The 20,016-nt window shown below is 39.8% G+C and overlaps 3 protein-coding genes and 1 non-coding gene across 7 annotated transcripts; 2 read left to right on the forward strand and 2 right to left on the reverse strand.

The window, feature by feature from the left end:
• Positions 1 to 351: 351 nt before the first annotated feature.
• On the reverse strand, positions 352 to 4,952 carry LOC131475684 (transmembrane protein 180-like). Of its 3 annotated transcripts, none has more exons than XM_058653951.1 (8): positions 4,841 to 4,952; positions 4,081 to 4,360; positions 2,624 to 2,938; positions 2,104 to 2,532; positions 1,827 to 1,981; positions 1,641 to 1,724; positions 1,339 to 1,482; positions 352 to 791 (listed from the first exon to the last, which is right to left on the reverse strand). In XM_058653951.1, the coding sequence occupies exons 2-8, from the start codon at positions 4,237 to 4,239 to the stop codon at positions 650 to 652; spliced, it is 1,428 nt and encodes a 475-aa protein (XP_058509934.1). In that variant the 5' UTR covers positions 4,240 to 4,360; positions 4,841 to 4,952; the 3' UTR covers positions 352 to 649. The 3 variants fall into 3 exon arrangements, with proteins under 3 accessions (XP_058509934.1, XP_058509935.1, XP_058509933.1); XM_058653952.1 differs by lacking the exon at positions 4,841 to 4,952 and adding an exon at positions 3,036 to 3,201 and having other exon boundaries at positions 4,081 to 4,200; XM_058653950.1 differs by lacking the exon at positions 4,841 to 4,952 and having other exon boundaries at positions 4,081 to 4,549.
• Positions 4,953 to 4,977: 25 nt separating this feature from the next.
• Positions 4,978 to 16,136, forward strand: cdr2a (cerebellar degeneration-related protein 2a). 2 transcript variants are annotated; one of them, XM_058653953.1, is made up of 8 exons: positions 4,978 to 5,109; positions 9,900 to 10,090; positions 11,191 to 11,303; positions 12,363 to 12,511; positions 12,914 to 13,090; positions 13,514 to 13,819; positions 13,929 to 14,205; positions 14,869 to 16,136. In XM_058653953.1, the coding sequence occupies exons 2-8, from the start codon at positions 10,009 to 10,011 to the stop codon at positions 15,148 to 15,150; spliced, it is 1,386 nt and encodes a 461-aa protein (XP_058509936.1). In that variant the 5' UTR covers positions 4,978 to 5,109; positions 9,900 to 10,008; the 3' UTR covers positions 15,151 to 16,136. The 2 variants fall into 2 exon arrangements, with proteins under 2 accessions (XP_058509936.1, XP_058509937.1); XM_058653954.1 differs by having other exon boundaries at positions 13,577 to 13,819.
• LOC131475251 (transmembrane protein 180-like) lies at positions 5,776 to 9,589 on the reverse strand. The gene is made up of 7 exons (XM_058653225.1): positions 9,431 to 9,589; positions 8,294 to 8,608; positions 7,779 to 8,201; positions 7,505 to 7,659; positions 7,334 to 7,417; positions 6,718 to 6,861; positions 5,776 to 6,017 (listed from the first exon to the last, which is right to left on the reverse strand). The coding sequence occupies exons 1-7, from the start codon at positions 9,587 to 9,589 to the stop codon at positions 5,876 to 5,878; spliced, it is 1,422 nt and encodes a 473-aa protein (XP_058509208.1). The 3' UTR covers positions 5,776 to 5,875.
• A 1,462-nt stretch (positions 16,137 to 17,598) lies between the features above and the next one.
• trnal-uag (transfer RNA leucine (anticodon UAG)) lies at positions 17,599 to 17,680 on the forward strand. The gene has a single exon. It is a non-coding gene; the product is annotated as a tRNA-Leu (tRNA).
• Positions 17,681 to 20,016: the final 2,336 nt, after the last annotated feature.

The raw sequence follows: 20,016 nt of genomic DNA on the forward strand, positions 1-20,016 counted from the left end.
AAAGAAAATAAAGTTGTTTTTTTTACTTCTGAGTCTAGGAGTTATTGCACAGTATATAGGGGTTAACAGTTGTCATTGTTCAGGTTCATGTGCTTCGTTCATTTGTATATGCCGTAAAGACATCATTTACATTAATAAAGTAAAATACCAGCATATATGACTTCAGTTCCATTTGAACATTGTGCCACAGTGGGTTTGGTCCACTAAGGATGAAGCAGCATGAATATATAAAGTGCTTATCAAAGGTTTAATAGTTGGGTTTTGATATACAATAGATAATCCACAAAATTGTTAGCAATGATCATCAACATCCCACATTTCCTTTCATAAATGCAGTCTTTGAAGGCGAGATATGTCAATGAGGAAATCAATCCTGACAGATTTTAATTTCTCCATTTTTGTTTTCCCTCATGTCAAAATGTACATTTATGTTTCATTTGGATAGTGATACACATGTCCATAAGCCCAACAGAGAGGATTCTTTATCTGTTTGAAAACATTATACATTCATAAACACCATTACAACCCAGGATTCTACAACAACATTACTTTCAACATGGTCCCTGTAAAGTAATTAAGAATGTTCCCAAATGCCAGGTTAAGAATTGTACAACAGCTCAGCTGCCTCCGAGAGTTGAGTGCACCGAAGCTAGCCATCGATATACTTTGCTTCGACGGTGTGACTTTGGCGGATAGAGAAAGGTTTCCAAGCCAGGACTTGTACACCAGCGATAAACATTGGCACCACACACACCAAGTAGAACATCACACTATGGAGGCTTTCTAAGTCACTGGAAAGAAGAAAACACAAAGTGTTGGTATGTTTACTTTGTAACTGCACAGTTGTAGTTATTACCTCCGCCAAGGCGTAGGTTAATCTGTAAGTTTGTCCCTCTGTTAGCAACTTTCTTTCTGTTTTTGATCAATCTGAATTTTGTGTGATAGGTAGGTGATCATGCCAAGTATGTTTCTACCCACTGATGTCACAAAGAAGGATCAAATTCTCTAAAATTATATAATGGGCAAAACTGTCAAATATCTCAGATTTAAATAAAGATTTAAATAAAATTTGGTATGTGCATGTAGGATCTGACTAAGTTTTCATTCAATAATTCAATAAGATGCAGATAACAGATAAGTCCTATTTAACAAGTTCAGAGGCATACGGTATATCTCAGCAACATCTTAACACATCAGGATTCACATCAATGGATCAAAATGTAAATATTTCAGGTGCTGGCAAGTAAAATGCAAGTGTTTAAGTCTTGGCATAGGTTTGTTTGAAACTGTAAATGTGACCTTTTTTTGGACATTTAAGAAGCAACAAAGTGTCAGTACCTTGAATTTGCATCCTGTCGTAGGTCCTTCAGCTTTTCATAACCAAACTGATTGACGATACTGAGCACCAACATAGGAGCCAGAGAATGACCTGGCTTAGTGAAGAGAGCATTTGTCCCAAACACCATAGAGGAGAGAGGGGCACTGCAGGAAAGAGAAAAAAGAAAATTCGGATAAGACATGTTTTCAGAAAACCTCTGTGTTTAAATGTATCTTTAAAAAGGCAGAACACATAATAATAATCACATGTGTTTGCGTGTGAGGGATGGCTGTGTGTGTGCTGAGAAGCAAGTTTTCTTTACCTGCGCTTGTACTGCTGCATGTCTTTGTCGATGATGTCAGCCAAAGGCAGCCCAAAGAGACTGAAGGCTGCTTGGATTAAGACCCTGCATACAGTAGAAGATGAGGGTGATGGAGCAAGTATGATTCAAATGACGTGAAGTGATAGAGAATTCTTCTTTTAATGGAATATGTCAATAAAGTCTTACATGTTGATGGTGAGAAAAAATGCCAAAATATAGTAGTGCTGATGGCCAAGCATTAGCATGACAGCTGCCATTCCTGCTTCTGTGTAGAAGGTGTAGAGGATAATCTTGTAGTAGCCAAGGCTATGCAGCAGACTCTGACAGCTCAACACTAACAACTAAAAACAAAATTAGAAACAATGTGAGTGAAGGACATGCAACATGATGGAATTAGCCATGTGAAATTGTCAAAATAAATTGGACAAAATTATTATTGTTATTACTGCAGCGAGCACAATACCTGTGGACAGATGAATCCTGCCCCATACATGATGCTCTTGGCCAAGGATGGAAGCACATTTGGAGGAATCAAGTGCTCAGCAAATATCATGGTGAAGTTGTTAAAGAAAGACAGCATGAAAACCTGGAAGAAGTTCATGAGCACAAATAGCTGGAAGTCCCGATTGGTCAGGATTTGCCAGATAAGTGTTCTTAACATGGAAAAGGACAACACTGATTGATGGGATGTCTCATCAACACACCCAGAATCATCTGAATCTGATCCTCTGTTGTCATAGCGGCTGTCACTGTGGAAGCCCGTGTAGAGCATGCAGACGCAGCTTAGGACAGCAATTAGCACTGTGAAGGCTTGGAAGGATCCAAAGTCCTCCATGTTATTGGACAGCACACCACAGAAAAGGACACTGGAGGAACCAATAAGAGATGCCACCTGGAGAGAGGGCATAAAAGAAGGCTGAAAAGTCATGCTTTGTTGGCAAGGGGGGCACAAAGACGGAAAAGGACATAAACAAAGTCCTTACCTGGCTGTACTTTATTAGTCTTAGTCGGTTGTAATGGTTGCTGGAAATCTCTGCGAATAGTGCACATTGTGCCAACAGCACAAAAGTCAGCATGCCATCAAAAGCACACAGTGCCACCATCAAATGTAGGCCACTCATCCAGTCCCCAGGGGTGTAGGTCCGCCATGGGAACCAGGCTATAAGAAACGCCAGTGAGTAGAAGGGAGCCCCGTATAGGATGGACAGACGTCGCTGAGAGCAGCAAGGCACTTTGGAATTATCTTGCAGGTATCCGAAGAGAGGGTCATTGAAAGCATTCCACACCATGTACACCACCTGTGGAGAGGGTAATAATAATAATAATAACAACAACAATCATCAGTAACTAATATGACTTATGATTGATGATTTATAAGAGCCAGGTCATACTTACCTCTATATCAACAACATCTAACCGTAACCTAGCCGCTTAGCAATTTCCACATGTGCGTACAAGCCTGCGGTTGTGTGCATATTTAAAGTGTAACTAAACCCCCTCTTCTGCAGCTAACTCCACCCAATGTCGGATTTTGAAAAAGGCCAATGAAGTGGGCTGAGACCTGCGTGAGATAGAGCAGGAAAAAGAGGGAGAGTGGAACAATGAGGGACATAGTGAAATCAGACACTGAGTTGCAGCTTTCTAATGAGGTGCTGCTCACAATGTGCTTCAGGTGGTGGAAAGAGGAAGGTGACAAAACAAGAGCTCCTGTGGTTAAAAAAGGGAGAGGACGACAATGAGCCTCATGCTTTATTAGGCAAGAGAGTGATGAAAGAGTCAGTGATGCAAGCATGGTCTAAAACAGTCAGTGCCAAAATTTGAATGTTTGACCAGAGAGACAGAAGATTCACCATTTAAAAAAATCCTCAAATGTTTAATTTCAATATTTTACACTAAACTGAAGATTTGCACAGTTTAGTTGCACTTTAAACAAGGGTCCATGTCAGCCAGTTCAAAGCATGCATGTCCAATGCATCACAAATTCCATTTCCAGTAGCAGTGCATCTGAATTGTAGATATCTCTAATTCCAGTTTCAGACATCTACCATGTCATTATGACTAATTCAAGATCATAATTGAAAAATGATCATAATAATAAATAAAATAAATTGATAATAATTGAAGATATCTGGAACTTGCATTGTGATATCTGAAAGTGGAATTAGAGATACCTACGATTCAGTTACAGATATCCACAGCTGAATTGCAGCCGTCTATAATGACAAACCCCATACACATGAATGGCAAAAGATATCAACCTGGAGGTGTGTGTGGATTCTGTGCAGAACAATGCGGAAATTTGCAGACGACAGGTTTGCATCATACAAACCCGAGTTCTTGTTTTTTTTGTGTGCTTTTATGACACAGCCCTCGGTTTTTCCATTTCTCACTCAATGAGTTTATTAAAAAATAAACAGCTGTACATCAGGAAAATACTCACTTGTGATTGGTGGAAAGCTCCCTCTGAGATTTGGTACTTGTTGAGGAAGAGTTTGACATAGTAGAAGCTGAATATATTGTTTATCATGCTTGCTCCCAGTGTGGTCATGGCATAGGCCAGAGCTGCAGGATTGATCCCGATGTTTCTGAGTGCCTTCATTTTTGCACACCTGAGGTAGGTTTCCCTCCACGGCCACAGCAGCTCAAGTGATTTGTATCTGTCTTGGAAGCAGGAAGTGTTGTCGCTGCACGCCGATGTTGCTTAGCATCGCTGTTTAAAGCTATCCACAAAAAACAAAGAGTTTGCTCATTATTCCTAATAAAAAATATGTTGCAGCTGCCTCTTTTCTATGAATGCCAACGCATTAAAATGTTTCAAGCTACGAGAAAACTTTCCTTTTCTAAAATTAAGCTCGATCTTCTAACCCGTCAAACTTGATGTGTGTGTGTGTGTGTGTGCGTGCAGCAGGGCGGGACCCACAGCGTATAAGCAAACACTTGATTGACCAGTATCGCAATGAAGTTACACTGCTGCTTTGTGATTGGCTGATAGAAAATGCCAATCAAATGAAAGCAGGAAGTAAAGAAAACAAACAAAAAGTAGACAGCGGTGTTTGTTGGACTTCATGGTAAATGGTGGTGAAAGTTACGTTGGTTAAAATGGAGAAACGATTCACGATTCATTAATAAAATAACAATAATAATCATAATTATTATTATTATTATTATTATAACGATGATTTCTCACATCTGCCACCTACCGGATGTTGTCGTGTATTAGGTACTTGCCACGTTGCTGTAGAGACTTAACGCTCCTCTCTCACCGGTAGGCTGCAGTTTTTCTTCCCATACACACACGGCGGGCTGTGGGGCAACCACACGCACACGCACGCACACACACACACACACACACCTGTGTGTCAGGTTTCAGTCAGGTGGAGTCTTCACTTCAACCCGAGGCTGTATTTGGAGGAATGGTTTGACACGGATGGAGGATCCTGCTGACACTAACAACAAGATCTAGAACACGGTAGGATCTGCATGGGTGTGTGTGAGTGTGTGTGTGGTCGCACCCTGTCTCACACTGACCCCGCCAACAGCTGCATATTAATAGTATAGAGGAAAACACACCGGACATCTGCTGTGTACTATTTAAACAGAAAATATATGTAGGGTGGGAATACAAGTCAATGAAGCAAAAATAATAAAGTTATCAATGTCCATATCTAAGCAACTACAAGAGAAACTAAGAAGTAAGAAAATAACAACTAAAAAATATTTAGGTAAACATCAGCTGCTGTATTGTGGTCATTAGTATTTGATTAAATGAATAAAAACGTGTGTTATTGTAGTTGAGTTTGTCAGTGAGTGAGTTTTACTGGGGAAGAAGAAAATAATTAAAGTTTTGCTACACACCATATTAGTATTATAAAGTGCTTATCCAAGGCTTAATTGTTAAATATATATTTAATATACAGCATTTAGAGGAATCTACAAAATGACTTGCAACATCGCACATTTCCTTTCTATGCCATAAATGCAGGCAAACCATCTTTGGAGGTGGAAGATGTCAATGAAGAATTAAATCCTTAAATAGATTTTAATTTCTTTATTTTTGTTTTCCCTCATGTCAAAATGTACATTTATTTTTAATTTAGATAGTAGTGCACTTGTCCATAAGCCCAGCAAAGAGGATTATTTATCTGTATGAAAACATTATGTACATTCATGAACACCATTACAACCAAGTATTCTACAAACATTACTTTCGACATTGAGCACAGTGAGCACAAAAACTAGCCATCAATACACTTTGTTTCGACTGAGTGACTTTGGCGGATAGAGAAAGGCTTCCAAGCCAGGACTTGTGCAGCAGCGACACATATTGGCACCACACACACTAAGTAGAACATCACATCATGGAGGCTTTCCAAGTCACTAGAAAGAAGAAAACACAAAGTGTTGGTCAGTTTACTTTGTAACTGTACTGATTTAGACTAGAGCTGCAACTAACGATTATTTTCATAATCGATTAATCTGTCAATTATTTTCTCGATTAATCGTTTGGTCCATAAAATGTCAGAAAATGATTGTGTTCGTCAAACCTGGAAATGACGATGTTCTCAAATGTCTTGTTTTGTCCACAAACCAAAATGATTAACTTTTATTGATTTCTTTGTTATCCAGAGCAAAGAAATTAAGAAAATATTCACATTCGGAAATCGGAAATCTTGTTTTAATCATGAAAAAAGCTTCAAACCGATTAATCGATTATCAAAATAGTTGCCAATTCATTTATTAATCGATTCATCGATTAATTGTTTCAGCTCTAATTTAGAGCATCACAGACATCACAGGTATTACCTCCACCAAGGAGGTAATGTTTTAATCTGTGTGGGTTTATCTGTAAGTCTGTCATTGTGTTAGCAACTCCCTCTCTATCTATATGATCCAGATAGCATGTGGCAATTTAATTTGAACATTTATGTCTCCTGGATCCAGTGGATCAAAATGTAAACATTTCAGGTATCACTAAGTAAAACGCAGGTGACAGGGGTCTAAACTGTTCCAATGCTCTTTTTTGAAACTGTAAATGTGACCTTATTTGGACATTTAAGAAGCAACAAAGTGTCAGTACCTTGAATTTGCATCCTGTCCTAGGTCCTTCAGCTTTTCATATCCAAACTGATTGACAATACTGAGCACCAACATAGGAGCCAGAGAATGAGCTGGCTTAGTGAAGAGAGCATTTGTCCCAAACACCATAGAGGAGAGAGGGGCACTGCAGAAAAAAAGAAAATTCAGATAAAACATATTTTCATTTATCAAATAACTTGTAACTTGATCATCAATATCCCACATTTCTTTTCTATAACGTAAATGCAGGCAAACCGTCTTTGAAGGTGAAAGATGTAAATGTAAATCCTTAAATATATATGTTGTCTACATCAAATAACAGGCCTTGGCCAGGAGGAAAGGAATAGGGTTTATAACTGGAAGGTCACTGGTTCAATCCCAGGACGGGCTTATGGTGGGCCCCTGAGCAAGGCACCTAATCCCTCACTGCTCCCCAGGCGCAGATGAGTGCTGCCCACTGCTCCTGTGCTCAGGTTGTGTGTGTTCACTACTAGTGTATAATAAGGATGGGCTCAATGCAGAGGACAAATTCACTACCACTAATTGGTGTGTGTGCAAAAATGACTAGTTCTCACTTTGTTTAAATATATTTTTTAAAAAAAGCAAGTTTTCTTTACCTGCGCTTGTACTGCTGCATGTCCTTGTCAATGATGTCAGCCAAAGGCAGCCCAAAGAGACTGCAGGATGCTTGGCGTAAGACCCTGCATAGAAGATGAAGGTGACCGGGTCACATGAAGTGATACTGTGAATATTTTCTTTTTAAATGGAGAACGTTTTTAAAGTCTTACAGGTTGATGGTGAGGAAAAATGCCACAATATAGTAGTGCTGACGACCAAGCAGGAGCATGGCAGCTGCCATTCCTGCTTCTATGTAGAAGCTGCAGAGGATAATCTTGTAGTAGCCAACGCCTTGCAGCAGTCTCCGACCGCTCAACACTAACAACTTAAGAAGAAAATGTCAGATTAATAAATTAAATGCAGGTGTTTGACAGCTCATAATTGTTTTTGCTATGACTACAGCATGAGTGCTATACATGCATTTAGTGATTGGCAGCACAATACCTGTGGACAGATGTGTCCTGCCCCATACATGATGCTCTTGGCCAAGGATGGAAGCACATCTGGAGGAATCAAGTGCTCAACAAAGATCATCATGAAGTTGTTAAAGAAAGACAGCATGAAAACGTGGAAGAAGTTCATGAGCACAAATAGCTGGAAGTCCCGATTGGTCAGGATTTGCCACATAAGTGTTCTTAACATGGAGATGGACAACACTGATTGATGGGATGTGTGATCACACCCAGAAACTGAATCTGATCCTCTGTTGTCATAGCGGCTGTCACTGTGGAAGCCCGTGTAGAGCATGCAGACGCAGCTTAGGACAGCAATTAGCACTGTGAAGGCTTGGAAGGATGCAAAGTCCTCCATGTTATTGGACAGCACACCACAGAAAAGGACACTGGAGGAACCAATAAGAGATGCCACCTGGAGAGAGGGCATAAAAGAAGGCTGAAAAGTCACACTTTGTTGGCAAGGGGGGCACAGAAGAAAAAGAAGGACATAAACAAAGTCCTTACCTGGCTGTACTTTATTAGTCTTAGTCGGTTGTTATGGTTGCTGGAAATCTCTGTGAATAGTGCACATTGTGCCAACAGCACAAAAGTCAGCATGCCATCAAAAGCACACAGCGCCACCATCAAATGTAGGCCACTCATCCAGTCCCCAGTGGTGTAGGTCCGCCATGGGAACCAGGCTATAAGAAACGCCAGTGAGTAGAAGGGAGCCCCGTATAGGATGGACAGACGTCGCTGAGAGCAGCAAAGCACTTTGGAATTATCTTGCATGTATCCGAAGAGAGGGTCATTGAACGCGTTCCACACCATGTACACCACCTGTGGAGAGGATGTGCAAAACATGACTCGGAAAAATTTGAATATTGTTAAAATAATCAACCAATAAATTAATCATTTGTTGAAAAAAATCTATTCTAAATCTAACCCTGACCTCATTCACAGAAAGCTGCTTTGCAATTTCCAGCAAAAAAAGTGGACTGAGAACTGAGTGAGAGCGAGAGGGGAGCAGTGAGGGGACGTTGTCTGGTCATGAAATCAGACGTCGAGCTGTACACGCCGTGTTTAGGGGTTTAGTTGCACTTTACACAAGGGTCCATGTCAGATGTCCGTCAGTTGTTGAAAGCATGCATATTCAGTCTCATATTCTACTCCAATTGTGCCGACCCTCACAAGGAAATCACCCCAACTTAATGTGTGTCTCCTTGTAGTATTTGAGCGCTGACTTGTGCTACATGTGTGGGTACTGGCAAACTACCACGTACAACCTAACGTCTTTGTTGTCTCGTTTGACCAAAACAAGAGCATGACACCCAACTGAACTAAGAAGCGGGGCCAGCTCCTCACAGAGGGGGGCAGTACCCCCCAGAATCAAGTGTCTTGCCCCCTCAACTGGGCCCCTCACAAGGGCAAGAATCAAGTGTTCTGCCCCCACAAAACAAAATGTGGGGATTAGCAAAAGTGGAGAAATAATAATAAAAAAAAACATTAAAAGAACCCAACAACAAATCTTCAAAAAAAAATTGTCTATATAGAAACTAACCTATACGTTATATGAAAGAAAGCGGAATTAGGTGATCTTGGCCAAACTTTCAAACTCAGTTTGTTTACAAAAAAACAGCAGTGCATCAGAAAAATACTCACTTGTGATTGGTGGAAAGCTCCTTCTGAGATTTGGTACTTGTTGAGGAAGAGTTTGACATAGTAGAAGCCAAATACATTGTTTATCATGCTTGCTCCCAGTGTAGTCATGGCATAGGCCAGAGCTGCACGATTGACGCCGAAGTTTCTGAATGCATTCATTTTTGCAAAGAGCACACCTGAGGTTGGTTTCCCTCCACGGCCACAGCAGCTCAGGTGATTTAATCAACAGTCTTGGAAGCAGGAAGTGTTGTCGCGGCACGCTGGTGTTGCTTAGCATCACTGTTAAATCTATCCACAAAAAACAGAGAGTTTGCTCATTAATCCTAATAAAAAATGTTCCTCCCGTTTAAGGCTACAAGAACAACTGTGTGTGTGTGTGTGTGTGTGTGCAGCAGGGCGAGACCCACAGCTTGTAAGTAAACACTTGCCACGTTGCTTCAAAGACTTAATGCTCCTCTCTCACTGGTAGGTTGCAGATTTCCCTTCCTGTTCACACGACAGGCGGTCCAGCAACCACACACACCTGTGTGTCAGGTTTCAGTCAGGTGGAGTCCTCACTTGAACCCAGAGGCTATAAAATGTTGACTGACGTGATTTTGGAGGAAGAGTTTGAAACGGATGGAGAATCCTGCTGGCACAACCCACAAGACCTTGAACATGGTAGGAGCTGCATGGCTGTGTGTGTGTGTGTGTGTGTGGTCTCACATTGACCCTACAAACAGCTGCATTATAATATAAAGGAAAACATCCTAGTAGCTACAAGAAAAGACGGAGAACAATTAAATATTTGAGTAAACAACAGCTGCTGTATTGTGTTCAAGTGCAGGTAATTTTATTATTATATTAGTAAAAGAAACATGTTGTAGTTGAGCTTGTCAGTGAGTGACAGTTTTTACTGAAGTAATCCACTGCTTGATACATATACACAATAACAAATGGGCTCACACAAAAAATGTTCTGCTACACACCATATTATTGCAAAAAAATATAGTTTTGTTTTTCTTAGATTCTCAAACATTCATTTGGTTTGTCAGATTGTTAACAAAGGAAAACTGATTAACTAATGTTTCCAATGTCATTAACAATAACAAACAAGAATCTTAAATAAGGTCATTATATTCATGAAGTCACCACCAGAATGATTGGAAATATACAGGCTCTCCTTTGTGACGTTTAGAAATAAAGTCAACTTTGTACGAGTGCTTTTTAGCACAATATATTTTGTATATCATCCCATCCCAACTGCTGTTCACAGATTAAGTAAGATTATGGTTGCACAGACTCACAGTGGTCATGCGGTAAGAGCTGAGACATCCTGAGAGCTCTATGCAGCCAGGATTTCCTGAGGCTCTCACTGGTTCTGTGTTGACTGTTTTCCAATAACCTTGCTGTTCATAAATTGTGAGCTCGACACGCAGATGGTGCACTTTATTAGTGACACATGTAATTAACACAAGTAAGACGCAATAACAAAGACAGACGGCTCTCTTATGTGCGTTGAGTATAGCAGAAAATATTAATTCACACACTTTCCCTCAGAGAAAGTATTGGGGGGAAGGGTCACACAGAGATCCCAAGACATGCCTCAGATTCCCCTGTGATTCACCAGTGTCCAATACGAACAGCATGAGAACAATGGCTTGTGTGTTTTATTGGAAGTCTGTATACACATCATTTACACTCACCTACTTCTATCAGTTGCCTGTGTTTGGGCATTGAAGCTGTCTTGTGTCTCGTGTTTACATTTTTCCCTCTGACAGATCTCCACCTGGCCGCAGAGCTGGGGAAAACCCTGCTCGACAGGAACCATGAGCTGGAGCAGGCTCTGCAGCAGATGTACTCCACCAACCAGGAGCAGCTGCAGGAGATCGAGGTGATAAACGTTAGGGAAGGAATTAATCAGTGGGAATTGGGAGCAGCTATGAAACAGAGGCATATGCACTAAACAAGATTTGCATTTGTGGTTACACTTTCCCCAGTCTAGTCTGTGGATATGTGAGTTTTAAGTAATAGAACAATGATTTTTTAGTAAAACTAGAAAAGACATTATTGTGAGTTTCATCCCATGTATTTTCACCATTCTTTAGATGAATAAGTTACTAAATTCTCCACCTTTCAAACAACAGAGCACAGTTCTTGGTTTGCTCATGGGTTGTCAGTTATAGCTTCTAAATAAATACTGTTATGCCTCATATTTCAGTACGAGACATTCCAAGGACATACTGTAGCATTCAGTGGGTCAACAATGATAAGAGCCTTAATTTGTTTACATCAGTGAGAGGACCGGTGGCTTCAGGATTTATTGAAGTTGATATGGTAATCCCCGTATGTGTCTCTGACCTTCATTCTCATGCCGTGTCCGCTGCTGGTCTTAGTCACTTCACTAATGACTGTGTGAAAGCCGTGCACACACCTGAACATGGTAATGTGACACAGGGCCGAGCGTCTCTCTGTGTACATCAGACAAAATGGCTTCATTGATCTCCACCAGAGAAAAGTAATTTAGCCCACGTCATGAACTCGTGGCATGTACAACAACAATTACAAGTCAAATAACATGACAATAACATTTAAATGGAACCCGGACTTGTGTTTTCTTTCCCTTTCGATTTGCATTTACGTTTTTTTAACGAAGCCTTTGACTGTTGTAAAGTTGTGTAAAAGATCATGTGCTGTTCTCCTCTCGTTCTTCTCTCTAAGTAACCTTTTGTGTTTTTAAATAAAAGTAAATGATATAGCATCAGCATTTTAGAGCCCAAATTAGCATCTTCAAATGACAAATTTCCTCTTGACGTTTGTCCAAAATCCCCCCAAAAATAAAACACAGCTCGCTCACAACATTGAATAAGGTTGGAACATTTAGTTATGCAAAAGTCATTTATTTAATATGCCATACCTAAACCTTTGTCATTTCCATCTCTTGCTGCTCCAGTACCTCACCAAGCAGGTGGACCTGCTGCGTCAGATGAACGACCAGCACGCCAAAGTATATGAGCAGCTGGACATGGTCGCCAGGGATCTGGAGCAGGGCAACAGGAGACTAGTGCAGGACAACCGACTGGCTCAGCAGAAGATCCACAGGTCAGTTTATTTCAATAAAATGACCTTCCAAAGCTGTAGTGAGTCATTTTTAGATATAAATCAGAATTAGAAATACTTTATTAATCATTCCAGCTACTCCAGATGTTCACTCCATTCAAACCATTGTCACATGATGGTGTTTAAGCCTATCAGCGCCACATGACTCTCAGTCTGCGTTTCTCACTATAGCAGTGTTTTGTTTTCGCCCGTGACATTAACAGGACGCACACACAGTGATGCATTTTATGTCAGCAGCTACAAATGTGAAGCGAGACTGCTACATACACACAGTAACTGCATCGAAAAATGCCAAGAAACACTTGTGAAAAGTTTTAACAAGAGTGAAAATAAACCTGGATGTTCAGGAGGACTTCACAGTCATTTCTCTGCTTTTCCTTGCAGTCTAACAGAGACCATCGATGGACTTCAGACCCACATGGAGGACCTGCAGACCCAGGTGGATGAGCTCAAGGCCGCACAGGAAGAGAGAAAAAAGCGAGAGCTATCAGAGCAACGACGCAACCTAGGAGCACAGAGTGTGTCCTGCCTCAAAGAGCTGTATGATTTACACAGTGACAGGTATTTTGCTTGTGTTTAACACATACATTGTTACTCACCTTGAAATGTTTCTTGTAGATTTTCTAGAAATAGAGTTTCTGTGATAGGGTAGATCTGAGATAGTATTACGAGTGGTAATAATGGTAAAAGTACTAATAGATTAGTAAGGGGGTATACAGCAACACCATGATAAAACCAAAGTAATATCCAGATAAAAGCTTTAGTCAGTATCAGTGTAATACCGTGACATCAAAATGTTGGTTTGATAATTACCGTATTAAAAAGATGAATTTCATCCTCATTATTTGGTGATAACCTAGAAATAAGATGGTATCACCATAATGTTCCTTCCCTTATGTTAAATTAAAAAGAACATCTACTAATCCTTTTTCTCATTTTCAAATGTTGGCATTACTTGTCCGTGACCTACCTGTCCTGTCTCAGGTCAGACACTCTGCATGTGGACAGACTGTGGTCACCTCAGGGTTTTTTCCATGACCGAGACAGATGCCTAAACCCAGAGGAGGAGAATGCGGCTCTCCAGCACTCCATCCAGACCCTTCAGGCCCAGTTAGTGGTGGAGCGGAGCCGCAGGGATACGGCAGAGCGGGAAAGTGAGTTGACAATCAGGGAGAACATGAGTCTGGAGCAGCGGCTGTCTCTGCTGTCGGGCTGCTGGGCCCGGCAGAAGGAGCTGGAGGGTGAAGTGGAACAGCTGCGGCTTCTGTGGCGCAGCGACTGTGCCAAGAGGTCAGGACTGAATTCATTTCTCGACTGAGTTATATTGACTTGTTTAAGTATGGGTCATAATCAGATGTGTAACGTCACCTTATTTTCTGTTATCTATGTTCTATGTCAGAATACCAGACCAACTTCTGCTGCCAGACACAGTTTTCTTTGCCTCCGAAGAAAAGCCCAGCCCAATGCAGAGTGACGAAGAGGAGAGGGTGGAGAATGATGAGGAGCGGAGAAGATTCAGTCGACAGAGGTGTAACAGTGACAGCGTTTTGCGAACTGCAAACCCAGACGAGATCCGCCGCGGTCATGAGCAGCTGTGTATAAGGCGAGCGGAGGCGGTGAAACAGAGGGGCATCTCTCTGCTCAACGAGGTGGACGCACAGTACAGTGCCCTGAAGGTGATGTATGCAAGTAATAATAAAACAATAAAGAATTGAGAATTTTTTCTTTGTTGCACAGCAATCTGATCTTGATTATGTCATTATTCTCCAGCAATCTATGGTTTAAACTAGGGCTGAGGAAAAATATTGGAGGGTGTTTTTTTATGGTGATTTAAAACACATCATGATATTTTGACTGGCTTGATAAACAGAAAAGACTGAAAAGTATCAGTCCAGAGTTTTGAAGTTTCATTTGAAACATGTCAAAGCTCACATTTGTGGTGTGTCCTATAGTGTGAACACTGAGTTGGCAAAGCTAAAAAAAAAAACAATTTATTTTGTACTTGGGCCTCATTTGTATTATTTCAATTCCAAAATGTAGCAGTTGACTTAAAAAAAAAAAACAGTTGTACCTGTTGTATACAGTATCACTGTCCTATTCAATGTAGATAAATGTCAGACTACTGACGTGCGATATGCACTGATTTTGGAAATCTAACTTGTGGGTTTATTGTCTCAAGAAATGTATCATTGAATTGTGATTTAAAAAAATAGAAAATCTAAATCAGTATGTTAGTATCCTTATACATTCAAATTGGGAATGAGCTCAGCCCGAGTTTAAACGGTTAAAATAAAAATAAAACCACTTCTCTAAGATATGAATGCGTGTGTGTTTTCTAGGTGAAATATGATGAGCTGCTGCTGCGATGCCATCAGGCTACAGACGGACTCAGCCATAAAGCTGTGCAGACATCCCATAGTCCCTTTGCAAGCACCCGGACATGCCGCCGCCTGTCCAGTTCGACCGTGTTGTCTGATCTGGCGCTGGCTCTGGAAGACGGCCAGCAGCCTGAGTACAAGGCCCTCTTCAAGGAGATTTTCACCTGCATCCAAAAGACCAAAGAGGACCTCGGCGAGAACAGACGTGCAGACGGGGACATTATTTCTCATAGCTGTGCCTAGTGAGCGCATAATAATTGATCCGTCGACGTTTCTTAACACAGGAAAAACACTTTGTGGTGGTTTTGCGTTAGTAATGTAAAACCACCTCGCACAGTGCAGATGCATTAATCACAGTCGGCGCTTGTGTAATCCTCTTATCACCCGTCATGTGGAAGCACCTATACTTTAGTTAGTCAGCACTGTTCCTTTAATTCCGTCCCTGTGGAAAAAAAAAACAAAAATAAAACCTCAGTGTTATACAAAGAAGCTGTATGTGTGATGCAACAATGCATTCCAAAGTACAACAAATATCAGAAAGCTATAGAGGCTAAAGAAAAGTATTGCACAGGGAGAAATGTAAGCTTGGATTAACATGTACTAACAGAACTACTTGAATAACTCGATCTCTGTATTTACTCTTTGTATTTAAGTATTACGCTCAACGGCGACAGTATCTAGAGTTTATATAACGTAATGTTAACACTTAATCCTTTGTGGAAACGCGTAGCTGTTACATGTGACCTATGCAAACAGAAATGTTGTAATAGGATAAAAAAAAAATGTGTGTAATAACTAACGACTCAGGAGTTTATGATAATTGGCTTAACAGTTGGTGTGAGTTGGTTTGTGTACGTTGGTTCAGCAGTTGAAGGTCATTGGTATGTAAACAGAAAAAATGTCGGTAGACACTGGTGTATTGTTTGCAGCTGTTTGTGCTTTCTGTTCTATGTGTGTGCACTACTTAGGCTTTACGCCAGTAGTACACTCAACAATCCTGCACTTTTGTGACTAAATCACAGGTTTTTTGTTTTATTTATTTTTATGAGGAAATGTTATTTATTTTCTTGATGGCTTAATCTTTAGAGTAGAGATTGAAATGTACACGGAGGTGCTTTTTGTCTGTGGTTGTAAATATTCACTCACACAGGTGATTGATAAAGAAATAACAGAGGTGAATGGAACGACAGACACGCGTTCACTTGTTATAAACAATTCCTTTTGCCTCATATTGTTGTAATATTCATTCATTCATTCATTGTCTACTGCTTTATTCTGCACCTGAGGGCCACAGCGCTGCTGGAGCCAATCCCAGCTCACATAGGGTGGGGGACACCCAGTCCATCACAGAGACCAACAACCATTCACTCTTACATTCACACCTACTGTGTCCACTTAACCTCTGCATGTTTTTGGACCATAGGAGGACACAGGGGAAAACTAACGCACACAGGGAGAACATGCTTGTTAAAGCAACAATATATGACTAATTCTTATAACCCAATCATTTTCCGGACCTCAGCATTTTTTGCTGACCTCGTCCACAGTAACAACAAAACATAACAGTTTCATGGTGTTTTTATTTCACTCTCACTTTCCCGTGATCTGATGCTCATGAGAGAGCAAAAACCCTTAATGGGCAATGCTGATGTGGCGTTAGAGATAAAATCACAGCCATGTTTCAACCTGTCCTGTTTTGGCCTTTCATCTGATGGGAAACACTTGTTATGGCTATTTTATATGCTGCAATGTGAGGTAGAAAAAACTGTACATGAGCCCAACCTGCTTCCAAATCAGCTCCAAGTCCATTAAACTTGACAACAAGGCGATTGCATTCCCTACATCACCTAACCATAGTACAACTTGCCTTCAAATGCATTATGGATTCATGAGAAATTATACAACATGGAATCCTGTAAAAACACTGAGAATTATCATCGACCTGCTTTTGATCGACTAAGACCGTGTTTACTTGGCCGCACTGAAAACAGAACAATTTGGAGAACCATATATCTGGACAAATGCATTACCTTTCTTCACAAAGGCTCCTCGTCCTGCATTTTGTGTTGTGATGATGGCGGTGGGTGATTATTATGCTCAGTAGTTTATTAAATATATAGGCAGCAACATTTCCCTAGGTACTACTGGAAAAACATTTGAGGTTTTCCTCATAACAACTGATGATTTCAACCAGTTGAGCCCAGACATCCTCTTTCAGCATTACCAACTAAATATGCCTAATCCGAAACTCTAAAGTTCAGAGTGAAAACTCTAAAGGTTTAGAGTCTAAACCTTTATTTGTGTCCACTAAAAAGGAAGGTGAGCAGTAAATAAAAAGAATATCTCTATCAAACAAGAACACTATTGTTTTAAGAGCCATTTCTGTCATCTTTTGCTTTTGTATTATTTATTTTATACGTACTGGGGAGGAGGATTAGTTCTATTTTTTACTACTCTCACGACGTTTGCCATACATGTGGCCCTAATCCTCTTCTGTACATTACTCATCTGAGTTAATCGTTGTATAATAGAATACTTCTTTTACGTTATAAATTACTTACTAAAAGCCAATTGATATGCAGCATTATCTGAGGCACGTAGGGCTACTCCGTCCACAAACCCACTGTAAAAAGTCGTTCATGTAACAACGTATCACGGATTTATTCGAACATTTTACATTTGAAGCACGTGGGTAGCGTGGCCGAGTGGTCTAAGGCGCTGGATTTAGGCTCCAGTCATTTCGATGGCGTGGGTTCGAATCCCACCGCTGCCAGAACATCATTTTCGTAAACCAGGAGAGATGGTTGAGCGCGTCAACAGTAGAGTACAGTACACACACACACACCTACCGTGAAAACTATAACCGAATTCATTGAGTATGTTTGTCTGCAACTCACCCAGAAAACAATCATTGACAGTTCAAGAGCCCTCGTGGTAAAAGGTATGTTTAATATTAGCGAATAGTTGCAATGTACTGACAGCCAATCCTACGGCAGCATGTTTTTTATCTGCAGGATTTTTGCATTATTTGGAGCAAAGCTCCAATGCCGCAAATTCGAATCCCACCTCACCCAAATGTAACGTACTGAATTTCGTTCATAATACCTTTCTACAATGTGTGTTTGCACTTCAAGGGCATTAGTATTAGTATTTAAAGTGAATCCAAGTGCTGCAAAAATTATGAGGGAACAATAAATATTTAATGATGATACTGAGATGATAGACCTTCATTTATTGTTATTATATGTTAATATAATAATACTGCCTTTACATGCTGGTTTTGGCAAAGATTGAACTGAACCTAGTATATAATATCAATGATAAACGTATTTCTGTAGCATATTTTGTGAATAAGGTAACACAATGTGTTAAGCCGGTAATCAAGAAAAAAGGCTGACATAGTTCACTATACAAATATTTTTGCTCCAGCTTGACTTATGATGGACTTTAATTTATTTTCATTATTATTATTATTATTATAAACCCTCTCAAGTAAATACAGGCACGGTAATGTTGGTGAGATACTGTATTTGAAAACAAAAATTATGAATATAAAAACGGATAACATGTCAAAAAAGATAGAAGTAGAAGTAGAAATTACAAGAAATATATATATAAGTCACTACAATATACCATAACTAATTACATAAACATACAGTAAATACTACTACAAACATAAAGCCTTTATATTATTGTTTGAATTCATTTCAATTTATTCATTTTAATTATCTACTTCCTCTGCAGCACATCTGATGTTTTCTGCCTCATAAAAGTCAGACTGTTGGAACTCCCCCCGGGTCATAGGTCATCTCCCTGACCAAGCCCTCCTGTGTCTTGTACAGGAAAAACATTTTTGCAGAGCAGTAGATGACATATGCTTATTATATTGTCTCTAAGAAGACTTAAAAAAATAAAACATTTACCATGAGAAGGAGAAAAGGGCTGCTGCAGACTCTGAAGAACTGTGGGAGACTACTGGCTCTCTGTGGGCTTTGAAAAACATGTAAATAATAAAAGTTAAAAGATATGTCATTGTCAAAAGAGAGGAATAAAACCCCAACAATACACAGTGCTATTAGACCCCCACCCAAAGCCACTGCTGCCTTAAATTAACAGCATTGGTAAATATAAAAATCATTGTTTCTGTAATGGTTAATACAGCAGTATTTAGAAGCTCTTTAACTGAAATGATATATTTTAATGCTAAAATGTAATTATTGTGATTCATGAATTTTCAAATGGAAAAACATAAAAATAGTACAACACATACTTGTGAGCTGGCTCAAATCTGGGTATAGATTGATATAGACAGACATCTATCACTGCAACACCTATTTACTAATAATATTCAGATACTAGATACATTGAAATCAAAATATCACTGTAAAACCAATATTTAAGTAATCAGTTTGAAACGATTTAAATGTTCATGTTTCTGGACACCGTCAACAATATCGCCTAACAAACCTGGAACCAGTTGATATGAAACAGTCTTGATAAACATGAATAAAAAAGTATTAATTCACATTCTCATGGAAACAAAAAAAGCCTCCACTTACTTTGAAAAGTTCTGTTTCTCTGCTGCAGCTGCTGCTTTGCCGTCTCCTTACTGTTAAGCCAAGCAGGAAACAGCGCCCCCAAAAACCTACTTTGTACAAATGTAATACATCCGTAGTGGTTTAGCACTACCATAGAGAATGAATGGGAAACGTTTTAGGGCTGTTTAGCTACGAAGACACCCAGCTGTTGTGCCTGCCACTTTCAAATGTCATTACAAATAAATAGTACAGTCTTATCTTAGAAAATATTCCTCTTCAATTGCACGTTATAGTCAAAAAATGTTTTATTATGGACATAAAATGGTCATTGGCATTCATTGCTCATGCTTTTATTTCTAAAAGTGTACAAAACTGCCAGTTTAAATATGAATGAAACGCGAGAGACAAATCCCAACAAAATATTTTCCTAAAATAAGAGCATGCAGCATTTTAATTTAACAGTCTCAATTGAAATATTTTCTTTTAATACAAACGCGTCTTAATAAAATCAAAGTAATTTCAATTCTTGATAATAGAACTCAGATTAAATACTCTTTAGCAACCCTCTAAC

This window comes from Solea solea, chromosome 16 (assembly GCF_958295425.1).
Source record: "Solea solea chromosome 16, fSolSol10.1, whole genome shotgun sequence".
NCBI classification, from domain to species: Eukaryota; Metazoa; Chordata; class Actinopteri; order Pleuronectiformes; family Soleidae; genus Solea; species Solea solea.